General features: G+C 45.7%; 1 protein-coding gene across 1 annotated transcript in view; it reads left to right on the plus strand.

Annotated features, from left to right (window-relative positions):
- The window catches only part of LOC141996111 (aldehyde oxidase 2-like), a 66,287-nt gene extending 42,430 nt beyond the window's left edge, over window positions 1-23,857 (plus strand). Inside the window, 9 exon segments of the mRNA XM_074967879.1 lie at window positions 1,189-1,284; window positions 1,863-1,991; window positions 2,883-2,957; window positions 4,662-4,714; window positions 5,313-5,427; window positions 6,553-6,618; window positions 15,001-15,189; window positions 18,294-18,461; window positions 23,643-23,857. Of these exon segments, the coding sequence (XP_074823980.1) occupies window positions 1,189-1,284; window positions 1,863-1,991; window positions 2,883-2,957; window positions 4,662-4,714; window positions 5,313-5,427; window positions 6,553-6,618; window positions 15,001-15,189; window positions 18,294-18,461; window positions 23,643-23,696 (945 nt within the window). The 3' untranslated portion in view covers window positions 23,697-23,857.
- Window positions 23,858-24,767: the final 910 nt, after the last annotated feature.

Genomic DNA, 24,767 nt, shown 5'->3' on the forward strand with positions numbered 1-24,767 from the left:
AAGGAATGTGCCAGATCTATGTACTTGCTGTCCTCTCTGTAGCAACTGCTATAACCACTCAACCACACTCTCCTCCCATAGCCAGGAGTAGAACTGTGGATTCCTGATTCCAGCATTCTACTTCCGTCTAGCAAATGATTGTGTAACTCACTAGCAAAATGTGTATCGTGCTGCTTCTAGTGGCTTGCCCACAATAAGCATAACAACTATGTCTGTAGCTGAAGCAGTAGAGGCTTGTGCTGGGGATCTGAAGGTTCAACCCTTGCTGATGATCTTTGTGGGGTTCCTTATAGCTGCATGTGATGTAAATGTCTGATTTTTTGCAGTTTTGCTTTATGTAAATTACATCGTCACAAAATATCCTTTACAATAGGTTTGATATTCTTAAACAATCCCAAAATATTCTAATCTATGAGTTACAGTGCAATGCACAACAAAATCCAGGTGTTTCACATTTCAGTCATTTCAGTTGCTTGTGTCACAAGTTGGCAAGTTTGCAGGTTGAGAGCTCTGAGAGAGTTTCAGATAATTCACCCCACAATGGTTACAGTAAAAGAACATCGAGGCTGTGAGTTACATACACAAAGGGGGAAATTCACCCTTGTGCAGAGGATCAGTACAAGACTAGACACCATTAAGTTCACCTAAGGTCTCAAAATAAGGCTTAAATAGGATTTAAGTAGTTTCTTGGTCTTGTGCTGAGTTTCTGCATGGGGTGAATTTCAACCTACCTTCCACAAGGACCAGCAGCCCACCATCAAACACTGCTTCCTCCTCCTCTGATTGGGAATGAGGGAGAAATGGAGTTTGATGCTAAAAATACTTCACAACAGAAGTGAGATGACTATTCTCTGTCACCCAGTTTCACAAAGATAAAAAAACTGTCAAAAAAATTAAAAAATTAATTGTTGACACGAATGATTGCAGTCCTTGCAGAACTCCAATTAACAATAAACTACTTAGCTAAATGGCTCTTCATCCTAAATTGCTAACTGCAAGAAGCTTGCTGCTGTCAGGCAACTGGAGGGCTCTCTCACCCTCTTAACAACACCCAGATTGCTGTGCCCTCTGGGAATGAAATCTGACTCCATCCCTGCTCTTGTTGGTACATCCCCTTGTTAAAAAGGTTTATTATGTTAGCGTCAGCCTTAATGAATTAAACAACAATTTTCTGTCCGTTTTTCTTAGTCTGCAGCTGTGGTCCATATCTATACTGACGGGTCTGTGCTGGTGACTCATGGTGGAATTGAACTGGGACAAGGAATTCACACCAAGATGTTGCAGGTTAGACAGGAATTAACCATTTGAGTGAAGATGAAAATACGAGAAAGATATTCATGAGATTGCATTAGTAGAGAAGGCGAATGGCACTCAGCGGTTCTGCAGGGAAACCCTACAACAGCCAAGGTCAGGATGGAGGCTCAGGCCGAGATTTATGTTGTGTGACTGCTTTTGAATTACAGGTAAAGCCAGACTTCAGGAAGGGGTAAGTTCAGAGACTAATGCCTAGATCCATAAAGGTATTTAGGCACCAAATGTACAACACAACAGATGACAAGGACCCAAAACGAGGAGGGGGACAAATTATTCATGCAGGAAACTAAAATGATGTGGCTTCAGTGTAAATAGCTATTCCCAGCTGTCTCCACCTCTTATTAAGGCAGTTATATGCATGTCATCAGGGTAGATCTGTAAAAAAAACAGAAGCTGAATAAGATTCCAGTGCTTGGCATTGTCAAAGTAACACTGGCCACCCGCTATCAAGTTTAGTCTTGAGTAGACATAGCAATGCCAGTGCTCTTTTTCTTGAGTCAATACTATTTACTCTCAGTGGGTCTGGATATAGTTTTGTTTACTTACAGATTGCCAGCTGTGAATTGAAGGTGCCATTGTCATATGTACACTTTTGTGAAACAAGCACAATAACTGTGCCTAATGCGATTGTCACAGCAGGATCGATTGGGTCAGACGTCAATGGGAAAGCAGTCCAGGTTACATTTTTTATGAATTATTACTATTTTTATTGCTTCTTTCAAATGACACACATCACTCTGAACGTTTGCACCTTATTCATCGTTGTAGTTTCTGAGCACCACTAGTAAAGCATATTAGTATCCTCACCTGAGTCTCTCTTGTTTGTTTGTCACATGAGCAGTTTAAGGCAGGGCAAATTACTGAACTAGTACTAGCTCGCAACCTTTTTCCTCTCTGCTTTCCTGTGTCAGATCTAAAGATACTTGTGCAGGATTTAGTAAGAGGAATCGACTGGTCCTCGTATCACCATGGATACTTAAACATAAGCTGATAAAAGAGTCCAGGGTATATTTCATGTGCATCTGGTGATGTGATTACTGTCAGAATGAAACACCTTTACCTTTTTATGTACTTTGGGCCTGATCCTGCTGACACTACTGTAAACTGACCAAAGCTAGTGACATTATATCGGTGTAAAATCAATAAGAGATCAGAGCCAGGCTCTTTGTCTTCTACTTGGTGATGGCTTCACTTAAACATGGGTGTGCAAATGGGCTAGTTTCACCAGGACAGACACCAGTGCTGCTCATTGATAAGCACTGCTTTTGTGGCTGGCCAGCTAGCAGAACACAGAAGAGGGGTTTAGATGTTCGTGAGGAGCAATGGAATGATGGTACTCAGAATGACTCTCTGACACAAATCAAACTCACCTCGAACAGCCTTTGGTCGAAGGCAGCATGGAGCAAAAGTGGGTAGAGGTGGACTGGAGAGATACCTGGCAGGGTATCAGTGCCATATTAAAGGCTATAGTGTTTTTAAATTTCAAAGCAGATGTTGCTGCTGCTGCTGCTGTTGTTGAATTCATCTTCTTTTCTCTGTTCATTGTTTCCCATCTCTCTCCTCTCCAGAATGCTTGTCAGATTCTTCGGAAACGCCTGGAGCCCATCATTAATAAAAACCCCGAAGGGAAATGGGAGGACTGGGTCAGTGCTGCTTTTTACGTGACTATAAAAAAACATGGGCTAGGGTGTGAGCTCATCAGTCCTGGGCTATACTGTGGCATCTAGCAACAGCCCTGAGTAGGGAGCAGTGTGGAGCCCACTGCCCCAGGGGGAGCTCAGGAGGGATTGTGCCTCAGGATGGATGGTGCAGCCTGCTCCCCCTGACATGACCGGCAAACTCCTGAGATTGTCCCTGGCCCTTGCATGGGGTGCCCTTGTGCTGTCCTCTCCTATGTATCCAGGTAGGGGCCAGGAATAACCTGGCCTTATATGGGAATGGGATAGGAGCTCAGGAGTGTTGTCTATGTATATAGCAGCATAGATGCATCAGCTGTGCAGTATTCATCAGAAATCAGTCCTGAAATGGGAGGCCATGCAGCACTATTCAGAGGGGGATGGTGGTAGCTGTGACTGCATTCCTACATATAACCCTGTAAAAATCACACTGTTCTATTTAGTGATGACAAAACATTTATTAATGGATGTACTGACGTATAATGACCATTCCCAAAATCTCCAGAACACCATGTCGTCATCATTCTGTCCATTGCAGAATGAAGTCCTCACCAGAGGGCTACAGTCCAAAGCACCTCTCCCCTGGAATAGGTTTGGCTAGTTAGGCCTGCACCAGATACCACTTCGTTTCTCCATCCCTGCTGCTGGCTGCCATGGATACATCTACCTTATTGGTGTCCATTACACCAAGATCAGCTTTTTCCTTCCTCTTCCTGCAGCATTTCCCAGTACATCACTACTGTACCATTGTCATAAACTTCAGGCTGTTCTTTGCCAAAGCTTTCCTTCTAATCCTTTTGTAACTGCCTTCCCATGCAGTGTTAACCACAGCTACTTTATCTTCTTGGCAAGTGCCTGAGTATCTGCCCCCTCTGACACAAGTACCTAATGAAAACCCACTTCTCTTTAAACTAAGATGCAATTGGTTCTGCATGATTGTTCAGGCTTCTAAATTATTAGTAGCAGAAAATATTTCTAGTGTGGCAGTGCCTAAAGTCCCCCATCAGGATTAGGGCCCCATTGTGCTGGGTGCTGTACAAACCTAGAAAAGAGACGCTCCCTGCCCTGCGGGGCTAACAGGCTGAAGAATGCTCATCATACATACTTTAGGGAAGGATTGTTCCTTCACCTTACCTTACTGGTTTGAAATAGAGTGTATCAGATTACTTATTATGATTTCTTCTGATTTTAATTAATTAATTAACCACTACACTGAAATTAGTAGGGTTATGGGTTTGTATCAATGTACATAAACGTTTTCTGATTAATGCTGCTGAAAAGCATGAAGATATTTGCTAACTGTGGTAAAGTCCGAGTGAGAGTAGTATGGTCTAGTAAGTAGGGTGAGAACTGAGAATGAGCAGTTCTAAATTCTAATCCTGGCTCTGGTGCTGACTCCCTCTGTCACCACCGGCAAGTCACTAGGCCTGGTCTGTGTTTAGAAATGAACTTATTTAAAATGTTACACCAGCACGACCCCTTAATGCAGATGCAGTGAAACTGATTTAAATTGTGCTAAATGCAGTAACTTCCATTCTCTATCGTTTGGGTTTCTGCTGTCCCATTCTGCATCCTAGTGCTCCTCACTGTTACTTTTCTTTTTAAAACATATTTTTTTATTTCTTTACTTAAATTTCTATTCATCTTTAACACTAAATGTACCTATTGCAGATTACTGAAGCTTATGAGCAAAGTGTGAGTCTTTCAGCTACTGGCTACTTCAGGTAAGGAATGCTGTTAGTCTTTCTGAAATGACTGGCATCAAGGATCATAGATGTGGACCTTGGGGGTGTGTCAAATGAGGATAAGAGTCTCCCCTCTCACCCTCCCCAATCCTTTCACTCTCCCCCTTTCCTTCTCTATTGAAGGCCAAATCCTGCACCTAGCGCACGGTTCACAGAAACAGGCTGCATGTAGGGCGATGGCAGGGGCCAGGGAAGGATAAGTCTCCTCCCCAGGCCATACTCACTGGCCACTGCTGCATCTCCCGCCCTGTGCTAGGTGCTTGGAAGATGGGACCATGTAGTTTTCCGCACAGCCTCCCACCATGATGGGATATAGAAGTGTTCCATGATGCCTAGGAGTCTGGGCCACCTTCTGGCTCTCCATCTCCTTGTGTGCAGCAGAAACACAGCAGTGCTGCAACACTGAGGGCCTTCTTCACCACAGCCTGTGAAAACAGCTGCCTTGGAGCAGGATATTAACCTGTTCTTTTCATATGATTTCCATGACAATCTGCTCCGCAATTGAGGGTGGGGTGGTGGTGGTGGAGATCAAATGCCATTGCTCACTCAGTCTGAAGGATGCTCTTACTCCCACCAGAGGCTATGTGGTAAATATGAACTGGGATACAGGGGAAGGCCAGGCTTTCCCATATTTTGTTTTCGGAGCTGCTTGTTCTGAAGTGGAGATTGACTGTCTGACAGGAGATCACAAGGTAAATGGTGCCTTTACATACACATTGGTTAGATTCCTATATGTCTCCCTCCAGAGCTACACTGGTGTAGTTACTTTTCCTCTTGCTTTTTTCACTGAGAAGAGAAAAATGACATTCATTTCATGTTCTCAAGAAAGTGCCAAGATAACTCTAAATGGCTCTGTCATTCTCAATCTCATTTGTTAACATTCTAGAAAGAAGATCTGGTGATAAGTAATGAGACTAAGGATGAGAAAGTCCAATAGAACAGAAGATGATAGTTTAATATAATATAATATAATAAACATAACCACCTTATTTTGTGGCTTTTAAATGAGACCTGATAGACTGAACCTGCCTACAGGGGCCCACTATGCAACAATATGTGCCCAGTTAATTAGTAATGATCCCCTATTTCACATGGTTTTATTGAAGCAATCGAAGGCATTGCCACATAAAGGGGGCAATGCAGGGGGGCACCAGACAAAGAGCAGCTCCCAAAGGCATTGTTTTTGTGGCATATTGAGACAGGCAGAATGGCTTCAGTGATACTGAGGGAAGCACATTCAGGAGCGGCAACTACCATGCCTCTCACAACTCATTGGAGGTGTCTGCCACCATGGGTGGGGCTATGCTTCCCCCACACCTTGTGCTGCTCAAGTCCAGATACCTTCTCCCACCAGTTAGCAGTGCAGTGGGAGCAGACACTTGACTATACCTTCTTCAAGTGTAGCACAGCAGCCACTCGTCTGATTTCCTTCTTCAGGCACAATGCCCCTTGCAGCACTTCTAGACTCACAACCTAACACAGGCACTAGCTAACCACCACAATCCAAACCTTGGGCTTCTACCAGGAGAGCAAGCAACAAGTTCATTCTGGGGCAAATGTTCAGCCTGCTCCTTAACTCAGCCCAGGCGCTAATGTTGCGTTTCAGTTGCCATATGCTCATGGGTGTTCACCAAAACCACTTCAGACAGGTCAATCCAAGGCCTTTGAAGCTTGCTTCTGTGCTTCAGAATAAATCTGCAATACTTTGCTGTCAACATGGAATATTATTTTATGGTGTGGGGTTCGCATTCTTTAAAACCTGCTATTTTTATTGCTTGTAAAGTATGTACCCACAACAGTTTATATTTGTTTAACAGAACATCAGAACAGACATTGTCATGGATGCTTGTTTCAGCATAAATCCAGCTGTAGATATAGGACAGGTATGTACCAATACTTCCATATGCACTCTTGGCTGTAGATGTTAGTGATAGCTTTTTCTTGCGCCAAAATACTTTCCATTAAGGGAGCCATTCCAGCATCCACTGAAGTCAAGGGGAGACTATCCATTGGCTCTAATAGGTGTTGGATTGGGCTTGGAATTAGGCAATATTTGCTTTTTGTTGCATGTGTTAATGATAACAAGTTAAGTGGCCTGCTACTGCAACATGCTGAACATTTTCTGAAAGGTGATGAGTGACCACAGGTCCTGTAGACTACTCTGGGAATTGAGGCCTTGCAGAAAGCACTCAGCATACCACAGGATTAGGCCACAAATCCCTCTTGTTGTCTTGTCTTCACCCTACACAGAAAGCAAAAATAATTCCTGAAGGCCAGATCCTGGTCCCATTTAAATCAATTGCAATACACTGTTGACTTCAATGGGACCAAGATTTGGCAATAAGTTTTCAGGTAGGGGTAATACATATCAGAAAAATGATTTTTCTTTTACTAGGGTGGGTGGGTGGTTGTTAGTTTGTTTTTAATATCCTTCCCATGCCAATGTTGGCACACAGCAGGGAAATCAGTCTCTTCCATTCCTCTCTGTCATTTGCTGCTACTTCCGTTTGCTCTGTGGTGTTGAGATTGACTATCTTGCCATCCATGCTAAGGGTTCTTCTTAAAGTTTCTTTTGGAAACCCTCATTTCCTCACACCAGTTGGTTTCCACTTGACAGTTAATGTGGGAGTCCGTGTGTTGGCATCTAGAGTATACGTCCCAGATATGTCCCCCGCTTCCTTCTGATTCTGGTGGAAATGAGCTGCTGGTTGGTGATTTCTCAGATCTCTTCATTGGTGATGATGACTTTCCACCCAATGCCAAGAATCTTTCATAGAGACAAGGTGGGTCAGTTAATAGCTCTTATTGGACCAATTTCTGTTGGTGAGAGAGACAAGCTTTTGAGCTTACACAGAGCTCTTCTTCAGGTCTGGGAAACTAAGGCCATGTCCACCCTACACAGTTAAGTCAACATAAGGCAGCTTACGTCGACCTACCTGTGGAGGTGTACACACTGCAATGCTCCTCCTGTCAATTTAACTCTCCTGCTACGCCGACATGATAAAACCACCTCAACGAGAAGCATAGCGCTTAGGGCGATACAGTTAGAGTGACGCAGTGTCAGTGTGGACACAGTGTTGCTTACATCGCCCTAAGTGGCCTCCAGGAGGTGACCGCTCTGGTCACTGTTTTGAACTCTGCTGCCCTGCAACCAGGTATGCAGACATGCATCCCTCCCCTTTAAAAGCCCAAGGAAGTTTTGAAATTCCTGTTTGTGGAGAGCTCACATAGCTATTGCCCAGCTGAGCATGCAGTAAACATGCTGCTGCCTGGAGTACACGGGAGGTGGTGGATCTCCTGGGTCTGTGGGGAGAGGAGGCTGTGCAGGCATAGCTCCGCTCCAGCCGCAGGAACTTGCTCAGGGCCTGGAGGAGAGAGACTGTGATTGGGACATGCAGCAGTGTCGTCTAAAAAGATCAAAGAGCTGTGGCAGGCATAGTAGAAGGCAAAGGAGGCTAATTGTCCTCCTCGTGCAGAGCCGCAGACATGCCGTCTCTACAAAGAGGGGGCTGGGGTCAGAGTGTTGGTATGGATGGGGGGCTGGTCAGGTGAGCAGTCAGGGTGGGGGCTGTGTGGGAAGGTTGGAGCTGGGGTCAGAATGGTGGTATCTGGGTAGGGGACCGGTGGGAGGAGCAGTCAGGATGGCGGTCAGGGTGCTTAGCCTCAGGCTGTGGGAAAAGAGGGCATGGTTTTCAGGAAGAATTAAAAGAAACAAAATTAAAACTCTCCCTGGACAAGTAAAAACAACACCACTGGCATTCACTTTTTCATATCAATGGAGGGAGGAGGTAGCACGGTGCAAACGAATACCAGGCTCCGCACGCTACAGCAATACACATTACTGTGGCTCAGTGTTAAAATGCTCCTTCAAGGCCTCCCTCAGCTGAATAGCTTACCCCGTTGAGCTCCTCTTATAGCCAGGGCCATCCCTAGCTATTTTGGTGCTCTATGCAGCCCCTCCCCCCCGTGGGGGGGCTGTGTGTGGCCCCAGGCCTCTGCGGGGGGGGGGGGGCTGGCCCCAGCCCTCCGCGGTGTGGGGGGGCCCGCCCCTGGCCTCTGTGGGGTGGGGCTGGCCACTTCCTGCAGGAAGTGGAGTGACCAGGCCCCAGCCTGCTCCACTCCCCTGGCTCCCAGGCTTGGGGGGCAGGGGGGAACCATCCCCCAGGACTCGCCGGCAGCGTAGCTGGGAAGTGGGGGCGGGAAGAGCAGGGACGGGAAGAGGTAGGGCAGGGGCTTTGGGGAAGTGGTGGGAAGAGGCGGGGCTGGGGCTGGGGCTGGGGCTGGGGGAGCATGCAGCTGCACAGGGCACCAGGAAATGTAGTGCCCCAAATTTCCTGGTGCCCTATGCAGCTGCGTACTTTGTGATTGGGTAAGGACAGTCCTGCTTATAGCCTTGTGTTCATAACACACAGCACAATACTGAAGAGCAGTGCAGGATCCATGCTTTCTGACAGGAATGGCTGACTTGCGGTTACCAGGGCAGTTGAAAAGCAGCTGGAAACCTTGTAGGATGCCCATGGAATGATGGGATTGAGAAATCTGCATCATGTGACTCTGAACCTGCCCCTATGAGGAATTGCAAATGCTTCCTAAAACTCCGTGCGGGGCCAGATGCACAGTGGGATAGCTACCCACAATGAACTGCTCTCTATGTTGATTCAAGAGCTGCTACTGTGAATGTGCTCTGCTAACACAAGGTGTACACTGTGGACATGCAACAGCAGTTTAATTACAGCAGTGGCTGTACATCAACATAACTTGTCGACTTAACTTTGTAGTGTAGCCATAGCCTAACTCCGAGCGTCACTGTTAACTACAAGGTGGAACAGATTCATAGAATCATAGAATATCAGGGTTGGAAGGGACTTCAGGAGGTCATCTAGTCCAACTCCCTGCTCAAAGCAGGACCAATCCCTAACTAAATCATCCCAGCCAGGGCTTTGTCAAGCCTGACCTTAAAAATATCTAAGGAAGGAGATTCCACCACCTCCCTAGGTAATGCATTTCAGTGTTTCACCACCCTCCTAGGGAAAAAGTTTTTCCTAATATCCAACCTAAACCTCCCCCACTGCAACTTGAGACCATTACTTCTCGTTCTGTCATCTGCTACCACTGAGAACAGTCTAGATCCATCCTCTTTGGAACCCCCTTTCAGGTAGTTGAAAGCAGCTATCAAATCCCCCCTCATTCTTCTCTTCCGCAGACTGAACAATCCCAGTTCCCTCAGCCTCTCCTCATAAGTCATGTGTTCCAGTCCCCTAATCATTTTTGTTGCCCTCCGCTGGACGTTTTCCAATTTTTCCACATCCTTCTTGTAGTGTGGGGCCCAAAACTGGACACAGTACTCCAGATGAGGCCTCGCCAATGTCGAATAGAGGGGAACGATCACGTCCCTCAATCTGCTGGCAATGCCCCTACATATACATCCCAAAATGCCATTAGCCTTCTTTGGCAACAAGGGCACACTGTTGACTCATATCCAGCTTCTCATCCATTGTAACCCCTAGGTCCTTTTCTGCAGAACTGCTGCCGAGCCATTTGGTCCCTAGTCTGTAGCAGTGCATGGGATTCTTCCATCCTAATTGCAGGTCTCTGCACTTATCCTTGTTGAACCTCATCAGATTTCTTTTGGCCCAATCCTCTAATTTGTCTAGGTCCCTCTGTATCCTATCCCTACCCTCCAGCGTATCTACCTCTCCTCCCAGTTTAGTGTCATCTGCAAACTTGCTGAGGGTGCAATCCACGCCATCCTCCAGATCACTAATGAGGATATTGAACAAAACCAGCCCCAGGACCAACCCTTTGGGCACTCCACTTGATACCGGCTGCCAACTAGACATGGAGCCGTTGATCACTACCCGTTGAGCCTGACAATCTAGCCAACTTTCTATCCACCTTATAGTCCATTCATCCAGCCCATACTTCTTTAACTTGCTGGCAAGAATACCGTGGGATACCATGTCAAAAGCTTTGCTAAAGTCAAGGAATAACACGTCCACTGCTTTCCCCTCATCCACAGAGCCAGTTATCTCGTCATAGAAGGCAATTAGATTAGTCAGGTAGACTTGCATGATTGTTTAGCATAAGTAGTTAAAACATATTTCAAGGGACCATTCAAGGTTAACAGGCCACCCTCACCCACCTTGTCTATCCTGGGATCAACAGGGCTACAACAACACTGCTTACAGAATCTTTCATAGGCAATTATTTTCAAAGACATCTAGTTTTCTAACATTTTAGAAGATCCCTAGCTCTTGCAGCTGTATGTTAGCATCAAGAATATGTTTGAATTTTTTCCATACATTGTTGAGTTTAGTAAATGTGTGGATGCCTTTCCTATCTTTGATGTCACTTCATCCTTGAGGTCTCCATTAGTTAATATGGTGCTGCCTAGATAGAGAATCTGTTCTTACTTTCTTGTTGCCTTCAATCAGTAATGTCACATTAGAAGTCTGAGTTTCAAGCATGTTTGTTTTGGCATAACTAATTTTAAGCCCCGTTTGGCCTGCTATTTTTGTCAAGTTTTCTGTCTTTGTGACTTTTTGGGAGTGTCACTCAGCAGCATAATATCATCAGCACAGTCTAGCTCTTCTAGGCATTTGCCATCTACCCAGGGGTGAAAGTAGGCCAGTACGGGCCAGTACAGCGTACCGGTAAGAAGCTGGTACTGGCCCGTACACAGTCTATTGCAATGCCAAACAGTGGAAATAAAATGCAGCCCTGTTTTGCACCATTGTTCACTCTGTAGTCTAGTTGTTCCCCTTACCGACCACTTCACATGTCTGTACATAGCCCTAATGATGCTGATGACTATAATGGGATTCCGAAGAATATTCCACAATGTATATCTGTGCAGCCTGTCAAATGCCTTTTGAAAATCAATGCAATTGATGAAGAGAGGATCTGGCCATTCTATACATTTTTCTATGATGGTTCTTAGTGTGAATATCTGACCTACACAGGATCTCTTAGACCTAAATCCAGCCTGTTCTTCTCTGAACTTTGTATCCCCTGCCTCTTTCATCCTGTGTAGTAACACAATGCAGAAGGCTTTCCCTACAACTCCTCTCCAGCTGTTATAGTTAGTAGTATAACTCCTCTCCAGCTGTTATAGTTAGTTAGATCACCCTTTTGAGGTATTCTGACAATGATTCCACTAGTCAGAAGGGATCTCTTTTGCTAAACTTTATTGAACAGCTCTGTCAAGTACATTTAGCATTTCTGCTGTAGTTTGAACATCTCCCACTGCTTTGTTATTTTTCAGCTTTTTCAACTCCTTTTTTTACTACTGTTGTAGTCTAAATTCTTCTAGCTAATACACTTTGTTTTTCACTCAGTTTTATCTCATAGTTCTGTGACTGAATGTCATTATTTAACAAACTCAAATTAATTGAAAAAGCCACTGGTCCTGAGTAGATCTCTCCTTTAAAGTTCAGGTCTATAGCTTTTGTTGTGGATTCATAGATTTAGACACTGGGCCAAATTCAGCAGTAACAAAAACAGAGGTGTGTGGCACATGTTGGGCAAAGATTGGTGTAAATGGGAAAGTAGTGTAAGTTACACTGATGTTGTATTAGGGGATGTGACAGGATCCCCCGGGTGCAATCTGGGACTATGGGACTGCTGTGCCCACTTAACTCACTAATCTGGGTTGTCTCTCTCAATGCCTTACTGGAGACAAGCAGCAAACCCAGAGCCTCTATTCGACATTGGTGAGGCCTCATCTGGAGTACTGTGTCCAGTTTTGGGCCCCACACTACAAGAAGGATGTGGATAAATTGGAGAGAGTCCAGCGAAGGGCAACAAAAATGATTAGGGGTCTGGAACACATGACTTATGAGGAGAGGCTGAGGGAACTGGGATTGTTTAGTCTGCAGAAGAGAAGAATGAGGGGGGATTTGATAGCTGCTTTCAACTACCTGAGAGGTGGTTCCAGAGAGGATGGTTCTAGACTGTTCTCAGTGGTAGAATATGACAGGACAAGGAGTAATGGTCTCAAGTTGCAGTGGGGGAGGTTTAGGTTGGATATTAGGAAAAACTTTTTCACTAGGAGGGTGGTGAAACACTGGAATGCGTTACCTAGGGAGGTGGTAGAATCTCCTTCTTTAGAAGTTTTTAAGGTCAGGCTTGACAAAACCCTGGCTGGGATGATTTAATTGGGGATTGGTCCTGCTTTGAGCAGGGGGTTGGACTAGATGACCTCCTGAGGTCCCTTCCAACCCTGATATTCTCTGATTCTATGAAACCCCTCCAAGTGCTGTTACCACTCAGTACAACCCCATGTGGAGACCCACACCCAGCCAGATTGCATGATTGCTCCCAGAGCCTCTCATGAATCACGCAGAGAAAGGCACCAGCCTAATCCCACCCCCAACTCCCAGCCTTGTACCACTGGAATATACCATCTTGCACTGCTCAAGACCCCTTCTTGAGCAATGCAGGTTTACTAACTGGTTCACTACTTCATCAATGGAAAGTGGACATACACCAGCCTTTGTAACTTGAGCAGATTTACCAAACACTTCAGTCAAACTCACTGATAAGGTTAAACATTAGACTAAGTTTATTGATTACAAAAAATGTTTTTAAGTGATTATAAGTGATAAGTCAGAGTTGTTACTAAAGGAAAATAAAAGATAAGCATGCAGTCTAAATTCTCAGCCTTATTAGATGGGGCAATATCTGGACTAAGCAGTTTTTCTCACCCCACTGGATACTGCAGGTTGGTTACAGTCTTTCATGCGCAGGCTCTCCCTGTTAGCCTGGGGATCAATCTCTTCAACTCCAGCGTTCTCATTGCCTTCAGCATAGGTAGGGGAGGAAAAAGGACAAACCAGGTGGCCTCTGTTCCCTGTTTTATATCCTCATTCCATATGCATGGAGAACACAAGTCCAGGCATGTCTGTGGGTGTTGCTGAGTCACCAGGCAAGGTTGAGCAATTCCCCTGGTGTGGCCTTGTGCAAGTGAATTATTGAATTGTAACTCCCTTGCTGGACAATGACTGTTGATGGTTGTTCGACACCCACCTGGGCATCATTTACCTTCCTTGTTGTTGTTGATACCTTACATGGCATATTTTATATGAAATATCACAATTATATATAAATGATGAATATGGGGGTTACATGGTGCTCCCTCGAGAAATAGTGTGTCACAGAGGGTATGCAAAAGATTTATTTACAGAGCAGAAAGTGGTATGGGGAAAGACGAGCAGCTAGCAGGATGATGTAAGTAAGATAAAGGATATGAGACCTGCCTTATCTTATGCCCTCCTATTATTGGCTTTTCCTTCTATACCTGTCTCCTTTAGCCAAAAAGTGACGCTTGTTATACATACCCAAGAATTGACAAATAGATGCAAGTTACACTCCTTTACTATTTACTCCAATTTTATGTCCAACTTGCACCACTCTTTATATCACCATTGAATTAGGTCCAGACATTACTATAGGAGTTGCACAGGTATGAATTTGGCCTATTTTCAGATTGCATTCAACCTTTTATTGTAGGTTAAACCTTGTTGATATGGATGAGGTGTGGCTGCTGCCTTACCTTCAGGATAAATGAAAAGAAACCATCGTAACCAGGTGGTTGAAACAATAGCAGTAGCACCCAGAACACAGACACACGGAAAAGCACAATAGATGCTGAATCAGGTGGCCCAAGTGTTCAGGAAAACAGGACTATGTACATTCTTTGTGAGCACACAAAACTGCATCAAAGAAATACCTGATGATTGTCAATTTCTCCTCCAAAATGGAACAATTTACAAGACCCCTAATTTTTGGCTAGCCACTCAGATTAACAGAGGTAACGCTGTCAAATAAAAGCGTCTGACAACTTTTCTAGGAAGAAATGTCAATTGCCATCCACAATTCCTTTTTCAATGTGTGTTAGATTGAATTAATTATTTATATTACAGTTCTTGGGCAAATTCCTGGTCCTGTGAGTAGAGCCATTGAAGTGAGTAGGCCAGATTCTGCTCAGTTACACCAGTGTAAATCTGAAATAACTCTACTGACATCACTGACTTTATGCTGGATTTACACTGGGGTAAGGGAGAGTAGAATTAGACCCAGTGGGAATATTTGTGAGAGTACAACTTGGTCTCATATCATCCTACTTAGTTTAGCATTTGTCTTTGGCCCAGTTGCCATGGAAGGAAAGGAGCCAGTTAATGTTGTAGATCTAAAAGTTTAGTTGTATTCACATTTTTATCTTTTAATGTGAATGAAAATAGAAATTGTGTACATTTTTTCCTCAGATTGAAGGTGCCTTTGTTCAGGGGGTTGGACTTTATACAATGGAAGAAATAAAGTTCTCCCCAGAAGGAGAGCAGTACACTCTGGGTCCAGATACGTATAAAATCCCTGCTGTCTGTGACATACCTGAACAGCTCAGGGTTTACTTGCTGCCAAACTCCCGAAACCCAATTGCCATCTACTCCTCCAAGGTAAATAAGCCAACTGTGCTGTATAAAGTCATAGAAAGTTTTGAACGTTACCAAAGTGCATGTGTGGTGTATGTATTTAAAAAGTGCTTTCCAGCTGTTGTGATATTACAGGTTTCAGAGATGTTCCCTGTACTTAAAATGGGGAATACCACAGGCACCAGTAATACCTCTAGAACCAGAAAGACCTATATAAGTTCACCTGCTGTGAGAAAAAGAATAATTTTCATGCATTAATTTATTTTGATTTTTTGTCTTTCTTATTATATACTTGTATTACAGTAGAACTTAGAAGGTCTCATCTGAGATTGAGACTTGAGTGTACCAGATGCTGTACATACACATAGTAAGAGATAGAGCCTGCCCTCAAGAGCTTACAATAAACACAGGGTGGAAGAAAGGAAGAATTATTATCTCTATTTTACTGATGGGGAAGTGAGGCAAAGAGAGATTAAGAGGCTTGCCCAGTGTCTCACAGGAAAACGGAATACAGATCTCCCATTGCCTTATCCACAAGGAACTTCCTTCATATCCTTTCCATCTTGTGCTGTAAGGGTAAATTCACCCCTGTGCAGAGCCAGCTCAAGGCTTATGCACCAATTACATCCTCAGAATAGAGTTTAAGTGGGACTGTAATGGTGTGTAGGCCTTGTACTGGTAAGAGAGGCAGATGTCCAGTGCCCCAGCCTAGTATCTGGAGGAACTGCATCTGAGACATGGGAATTTCCAGGAGAAAGTTCACTTTGGATGCCTACTAGGGATGAATATATTTAATAGCTTAGAGCAAATAGACGTTTTCTAGTGGAGATGATGCTAGAGACAGAAATCATCACAGTTCTTTGGAGAGATTAAACAATGCAAACTTTATCCATTCAGGAACTGGACTAAAGAAAGGAAGGCTGCCTAGTTCTGTTTCATCATATATGATGAAATCTACTTATAAGGAATTTGGATGGATTGAAGGTGTATTCACACTGAAAGTTCTGAATTGTTTCATTGCTTTGCAGTGTGACAGATGCAATCCAAGTCAGAGTGAACCTTTGCTAATAGGGTGACTATATTTCCCTATGCTGAATATGAGACACCTGGTAAAATTACTCGTATTAAAGCGAGTTCAATGGTAATCAATCAGACCTATGCAGTACAAACGTTCAAATTAACATCAAGTTGACTGAGCCCCGGTTAAAAAGAAATACTGCATAGTTGGATTCTTTTTATTTACCTTCTTATCTTTAAGGCTTTTGGGTTCACATAGGGAGGGGTGACACACACATCCCTGCCTCCCTACACACACAGAGAAAGGTCACACACACACACACTTCCGTACACCTCTCTCGCATAGGGAGGTGAGCGACCGACCAACCTGACCCTCCCTGCCCAGCACTCTCTGCCTTCCATGCCTGGCTGGGACCCCGGGACGGACCCGCCTCTCCTGGTACCGCGTCTTCCTCAGGCAACATGTGGATGGGAGGCATGCAGGATCACATGCCCCCCAGATTTCTGCCATGGTTCACACCATAATGTGGCCAGTAGCAGCCTTTCGGCACTGCGGAAGGGAAGGGACAGGAGCTGCTTCCAGCTGCAGGGGAGGAAGGGATGACCTGGCCAGTGTCTTTGCAGAGCTCACCCCCCCACACACACCTGCTCTGGAAGCAACTTGTCCCTTCCTGCCCACACAGTGTTGAAAGGCAGCTAACACCTCCAGGCTGCTCTTAGCCACCAACATAACCCAGCCGCCTCCTGTCCCCCTGCTACGGTACAGGCAGGAGACGGTTAAGCCCTAAGGATGTATTGTGCACCAGGGCCCAGGGAACCTGACTGCAGGGGCTTCAGTGAACCTTGCCAGAGAGATGGCTCAGCAGGGGAGGGTGCCTGGGAACCAAGCAGCCTCACACCTCTCTCCCTGGGGGCAGAACTCAGGGCACGGGGGTGAAGGGTGAAGAGGGTGCTAAGCCCCTGCCCCAGGGGCTACTGTGGAGCCTGTAGGTTCGGGGCATGAACAGGCCAGAAATCGCTTCCCCCCCATCCCCCGTGCCACTCTAGCGTTTAGCTGAGGGGCAGAGAGACTTCAAGGGCTTGGCTCCTCCTTGGCAGCATCCCGGGCCAGAGGGTCTTGGGCTTTACCGGGGTGCCAGGCCAGCCCAGCCCGAGGCAGTGGGGGAAGGAAGGAGCCTGCTGGCCAGGCTCTTGGTGAGCTGAGTGCTCTGACCAGGGGCTGGTTCTTCGCACAGCACTGGGAGCAGGATGCGCCCCACTGGGGGGGATATGGAGGAGCAGCGGGAGGGGGGGAAGGGCAAAGCATGGAGAGGACAGAGAGAGGGGGAGCACGTAAAGAGCTGATGGGTGAGCAGCAGAGGGAACACAAAACTGGCCGCTGCCTCGCACCTCCCCGCACTCACCAGCCGCCGCAGCATGCAGCCACTGCCAGCCAGAAACAGGACGGGGGGCAGGGCCCTGCTGGCCCAGAGCTGGCATGCAACAGGGGCTGCACTGACAGACCAGCAGGGAGAGCGGTCGTCCCTGCGCACTGCAGCTTTGCCCCACCACCAGCCTTGAACACCCACCCTCATCGTCAGCTGCTGGACCCCCCCACTCACCGCTGGTGTGTGGGCAGCTTGCAAGCAGAGATCCGGCCAGCAGCAGAATCCACCAGTACTGATGTGGGGAGGACAGGGGACAGAAAATACGGGACAATTTGCCCATTTTTAAGAAAAAGTCGAGACAGCTGCAGGAGGCTTAAATACAGGACTGTCCCTTTAAAAACGGGACATCTGGTCACCCTACTTATAGTGGAGATGTGCTATGAATTTAAAAAAAAAACAAAACATTATGAGCCAAATCCTTGTCCTCAACTCTTCTATGGCTTGGAGCACTCAGAGCCCTGAGGAGATTTATTGTGTCCAGCTGTGTTGATATAAAACTTAAGTGTCTGAGCCAGCACTTCAGCAGGCCTAGCTCCATTGACGTCAATTGGCCAAATCTTCAGCTGGTGTAAGTCGATGTAGTTTCAGTGGAGTTATCTCAATTTGTGCCAGCTAAGGATGTGGCCCCCTGTTGTCAATCAGTTTCTAACACAAACCTATGTGTCTGCCTTTGTTCCCTGCAAGGGGACGGGCGAGGCAGGGCTGTTCCTGGGATGTTCTGTGTTCTTTGCTATCTGGGATGCAGTGGCCGCTGTGCGGAAGGAAAGAGGATTAACCAGGATCTTCACACTGAACAGCCCCCTGACAGTGGAGCGGATTCGAATGGCCTGTACCGATCAGTTTACTGAGATGGTAATGGGTTTTTAATTAATTCTTTGGAAACATTATTGGGTTAGCCTCCTCCTCTTCCTTACTTCATGCCTTGATTTTGAATTAATCTCTATTCACACAAATTGATCATTGAGCTGCATCTTTTTTACATACTGCATTACACTCACTGGAGCCTGCATTTTATTGAGTTGACTATACTTTGTTCTATTTTTTTTGGTGGGGGGGGAGCAGCGCAGCATATACTGACAGCTAGAGATGAGCAATCATAAACTGCAGGGTTGGCTGAATCAGGCTCTGAACCTACCAATCTGTTCAATTTCTTCACTGATAATTACTTGAATTTATGTAGCACCTTCCCTCCAGAAGAACCCAAAAGTACTTTACAAATTATGGGCTGACTTTGTTCCTTGTGTCATTTCATTTACTTCTGTAGCATTACACCAGTAATGAATTTGTTCCCATACAAGTATCTATATTTACAGTGGCTTCCAAATAATATCTGCATGGCCCTTAAGGTGTTGGCTTTAAGCTGTGAAGCTCTAGGGCCTGATTCTCTCAGATCATCTCATTCTCTGTGTGACACTCGGCCTTTTTATCACTGGTGGTTATCACATCCTGGGTTGTATGAGAGACTAGAAGCAGGGCTTTCTTGCTGAGGGTCCTCAACTGTAGAATTCATTTGATTCACCAGAGCCTAGATCCTTGGCCTTCACATCATATTATATGTATCCTTTGTTCTCCCAAGCTTTCTTTGTGGGGTGGAAGGGAATTGAAGGATGTATTCTGTCACAGTGGGACAGCATTAACTTCTGTGGGTTGGCTGGAGGATTATGTAGCATGACTCAACATGCCCCCACTCCTTGCCCTCGTATTCCACTCCCAAACTCAAAGAGCACAAAATACCCAGGATTCACACAGAAAGGCTTCTGTAGGGTTGGAGGGAGAGGTGCATGATGCCACGTTGTGCCCCCACCTGACAGATATGGGCCATTTTTGCAGGTTTTTCTGCTGCATTAATCCCCCCTCTGTGCTCTAAACATAGAGGGATGACCTGGCCCTGACACATCTGGCCTTGCTTGCCAAGAATCTATGTCCATTTATAGTCTGCAGTAAAAGAAATGGAGTAAAGCATGGAAGCCAAACCACATAAATGGCAAAGGTTTAGCCACCACTGTAGCCAAAACAAACTAAACTAATCACCCTTTCTTGGGATGGGAAAATAGGCTCTGTTTTGTTGTTTGGGAGCCATCAAACCAGGTTATGATAAGTGCCTTTATTTAAAGTTTTCCCCTTAAATCACTCCCTTGTAGAGTATGTGTTTGCAGTCATAACTTGTCAATGTCAGCTGAGGAGTCTCTCTCTGCCTGCTTAGATAAACACACCACAGCATGTTCTGATTCAAGCTGGTTTTGGTGGCGCTATAACACAGCAGAGAAAACTATCCAGGCAATTCCCCAGCAGGCTTAAAGGGCAGATCAAACCAGACGCAGATGGAATCTGCTCACAACCTCTGTCCTACCCAATCTTGGTGTTAGAAAAAGGAAATAATGATGAGTACACTGGTGAGCCACAGAGCGAGCGACGTTGTGAAACACTGGGAACACATTGCCAGCCCAGCTGCTGAGCACAGGGCCATGCAGAAATTCGGCTTGGCCGTTCTGTGGATGATAACACAAGCTGACTGTTTTTGCTTCCAACTCTCCAGACACTTGGAAAAGCATACACCAGTTACACTACTGTGCTTCCAGTGGAAAAGAGGGGGATAGGGACCGACACAAGAGCATTTAGCATGATGAAACAAGCAGCCATGCCCTCTTCACTCAGGGTGAACTACATAGGCATGGAGACACAGCCCAGAGCCCTCTGTGTCACTGAAGCTCCCAGCTGGGGGCAGGAGGCTGGCCAAAAATGTCAGTATGAAGAGGCTGCTGTGGGCAGGCAGACACAGTGAATCCAGGGGCCGAGACTGTTTGATCCAGGGGCATAGAGGGGCAGCATCTGAAAATAACAGTCTTGGAGGGGCATCCTTGCAACCCCTTTGCCTGCCTGCAAGTTGGGGGAATGAATTCCATCTCCACTTCTGCTTATTTCCCTGCACAATGTTAAATGTAGGCCATACTTACAGGACGGGGGATTCTATCCTAGAAAGCAGTGACTGAGAAATATTTGGGAGACATGGTAGATAATCAGATGAACATCAGCTCCCAGTGCAACCCTCTGACCAAAAGGGCTAATGCAATTCTTGAATGGATAAATTGGGGAATGTCAAGAAGGGGCAAAGAGGTTATTATACCTCTCTGTTTGGCACTGATGTGACCACGGCTGGAATACTGTGTCCAGTTCTGGTGCCCACAATTCAAGATGTTGATAAATTGGAGAGGGTTCAGAGAAGAGCCACAAAAATGATTAAAAGATAAGAAAACATGACTTATAGGGATAGATTCAGGGAGCTCAATCTACTTAGTTTGACAAAGAGATGGTTAAGGGGTGACGATTACAGACTGTCAGTGCCTACATGGGGAACAAATTTTTGATACTGGGCTTTTCAGTCTAGCAGAGAAAAGTATAACATGATGCAATGGCTAGTAGATGAAGCTAGACAAATTCAGACTGGAAATAAGGTATACATTTTTAACAGTACGAGCAATTAACCATTGGAACAGTTTACCAAGGATCATGGTAGATTCTCCATCACTGCATATTTTTAAATCAAGATTGAATGTTTTTCCATAAGATGCTCTAGGAATTATTTTGCAGAAGCGCTATGGCCTGTGTTATACAGGAGGTCAGACTAGATTATCACAGTGGTCCCTTCTGGTCTTGGAATTTATGAATTACTTAGTTTATTATTATTACTTATACTACAATGATGCCTAGAGGCTGTGACAATTCTTGGGATACACAGGACTGTGAGTCACCCTGTTACCCCTGTGCCTCCAGCGTAGGGGAGACTTACTTGTGCATAGCTGGGTGTCAACTCAGCTCCCTGACAGCACCAGCCTGTTAGTCACCCAACCGCTCTCGTCTGGGCTATGACAGCCCTTGCTTTGCTTTGCAGGTTAACAATAGGTGTACCCAAATCCCCAAGCCTCTTTGAAGTGTTTCCTTGTAGCGTCTAGCCCCTTCTCCAGTGAACACACACAGAAACACCCGGGCTGCTGGCCACAGAGGAACAGTGTACACACCAGCTTGAATGATTCAGCTCAGGATCAGCACCTAGCTTAATATCACAGCATTTAGCTGTATTGGTAGTGCAAACAAGGATATTACCAAAGATTCAAGAGATACTGTGTAAGGATAATGGAAACAAAAGATTACATATAAAGCAAAATCATAACATGCATTCTAGAGCCTAAACTTAACTATTAGGTTAATCTCCTGTCCAATGAAGTTTATCTCACTCAAAGCCTTGTGCGCTGTCCTCCACCAAGGCTAGTTGTGATGCAGTTTTCATGAAAGTAAATCCATTGCCTGTTTACTTCCGAGGTGCAGAATGATGGGGTATCGTCTTTGTTTGAAGGCCAGAAGAAGGGGTTCAAGAAAGATTTATTTGAGGATGTGGTCCCCATTGAGTATGGATTGTAATTGTTTGATGATACCTTGTATGGATTCCATTTTGGGGTAGTAGGTGACAACTAGGGATGGGCGGTCTTGGGAGGTTTTTTAGATACAGTTGCTGCACACAGTCATAACTAGGCAGTGTGAGAAAAATCTATTGACTTGGAAAATAAATGTCACTAAGGAGAAGGCCATTTTTACAGGCAAATTTTTGTTAATTTTTTTTACTCGCAAATATGCTCCCTGCAAAAATGTGAATGCAATTATATATCTATATACCCTGATCTTATAAACTTTATGGCAGTGGAACCAAAGACCAGGATGGGTACCTAGTTCTTTTCTAGGAGGGCTTCTCACCCACCCTCCTGCCACACATCTCCAGTCCTTTCTCAGCCTCTTTACAGAAGTCTCAGTTCCCTGGTGTTAATAGGGTGTTTAGCAGTGTCTTTCAAGGCTGGCAGTCTGCCCAGGAGACAGTATTAGCCTGATTAATTTAATTCCTATTTGCTAATGCCGACCCCTACTTCCTGATCCTCAACCTTACTTTCAGAAAAGATCTGCAAAAAATTAAAATGGCACCAGCACAGCCATTGCAGTGGGGAGGGATTGAGTCACAAAGGAAAAGACTGGGTCATTGATGGTTAACAAACTAGACCTTCTCCCTTGCTGTTTGTGCAGGAATTTCAGTTGTGTCTAGCGTTCAAGAGCAGTCCCTTTACCACATGCAATTCACCTTGTTTTAGCCAGTGACACCAAGTCTGTGTCCTCCGAGATTTCCTTCTGATGGGGATAAAGCAGTGGGAATCCCACTCCTTTTTAAGTCATAGGCAAGGGGCTTAAGGCAACACAATATAATTTATTTCCTCCCATACCCATCTAAACCCCTGCATGAAAATTCTGCTTGGTTCATCTTATGTGGCTTGAAGGGGAAGCATGGGAGAGTTGGGGGAGTGGGGCGGGAAATGGTGTTGATGCGGGAGAGCTGATTTTTGTGGCCCTGCAGGGTTTTCCCCCAGAAAGTTATTGCTGGTCAACATTAACTCTCACTCCACACCTTCAGACTTTCCACAGGGGAGGTTGGGGCTAAGCATAAAAAGGGAAACCAAGACAGAACAGTTCCCAAGGCAGCCATCAGACTAAACCATGGAAGGTCTAAGACTCTGCACTGATGCCTGCCCCATCACTCTAAAAATTTCCTTAGATCTGTGCGATTTCCCTGCAGATGTCATGACCTCTGTGGTTTAATATAGCCACAGTTCCACAGATAACCAATCTCTACACGCCCCTCCCGCCCCATCACATGATGTAGTGGAAACACTATTGCCAATTTTTCTATCTAACTTGGGCCCTTTGGCCTATAGGCTCATCCCTGAGCGGCCTGAGCTGCTGTGTTACTGGAGCTTGATTTTCATTAACTATGGTTATAAATCTTCAACAAGCTACTTAAGGTCATGGCTGATTTTACAATCCATTATAATCAAGGTGTGAAAGTATGGATTAGCGTGAGCAGTGACATTTACATGGATAAAAAGAAAACATTTTCGGCCCATAGATTTTGAATTACAGTGAATTCTCTCTTGTTTAATAACATCAAACTTAACAAAACTATGATTTTTTCTTTTTTCTTTTTTTTTTCCCTTTTAGATTGCCAAAGATAAGCCTGGAACCTATAAACCTTGGGCTATCGACATTGTCTAATACTGTGTTTTCCAAAGTATGAAATAATTATGTGACTGTTTCCATCACTGTTGGAATTAAAGCATTCCAAATGTAGAAATAAAATATTTGATTTAAAACCCACTGTCACACACACATTTGTGGACCAAGATATTATTGATTGCAGCTCCACTGTATTGACAGAAAGGAGATCTTTAATTTTGGAGAAACTTGGGGACCAAATTCTGTTCTCTGTTACATCATTGTAAATCTGGAGTAACCCCATGGCCTTCAAGGTAATTACACACTGGAGTAAGAGAAAGCAGAATTTACCCCCAAATCGCAAGCTATGCTTCTTTGTCACTTGCATCATCCCCTTTATGACCCACTTACACCCATTTGTTGTCATTATTATTAATTGAGTCTATTGCTGTAGCACCGGGGTGGGCAAACCTTTTGGCCCAAGGGCCACATCGGGGTGCAAAACTGTATGGAGGGCCAGGTAGGGAAGGCTGTGCCTCACCAAACAGCCTGGCCCCTGCCCCCTATCCAACCCCTCCCACTTCCCCCCCTCTGACTGCCCCCCTCAGAACCCCCCACCCATCCAACCCCCCCAGCTCCTTGTCCCCTGACTTCCCCCTCCCAGGACCCCTGCCCCTAACCACCCCCCCGGAACCCTCCCCTGAGAACCTCTGCCCTATCCAACCGCCCCCTGTTCCCTGTCCCCTGACTGCCCCCTCCTGAAACTCCACCCCCTGCTCCCTCCCCCTTGACTGCCCCCTGGGACTCCCTGCCCCTTATCCAACCCCCCGGCCCAGGCCCGCTTACCATCCCACTCAGAGCAGCATGTCAGACAGCTGTGCCACCTGGCCAGAGCTAGACATGCTGCTGCTCTGCCCGGCAGGAACACACAGCCCCACTGCCCACCAGAGCACTGCCCGCGTGGCGGCATGATTGCGGGGGAGGGGGAACAGTAGGGGAGGGGCCAGGGGTTAGCCTCCCCAGCCGGGAGCTCAGGGGCCAGGCAGGACAGTCCCGCGGGCTGTAGTTTGCCCATCTCTGCCGTAGCTGTATAAATAAACAGCTGAACTACCTAGCCTGTGTTCTGGTTCT

This window comes from Natator depressus, chromosome 11, assembly GCF_965152275.1.
Source record: "Natator depressus isolate rNatDep1 chromosome 11, rNatDep2.hap1, whole genome shotgun sequence".
In the NCBI taxonomy this organism is placed as follows: domain Eukaryota; kingdom Metazoa; phylum Chordata; order Testudines; family Cheloniidae; genus Natator; species Natator depressus.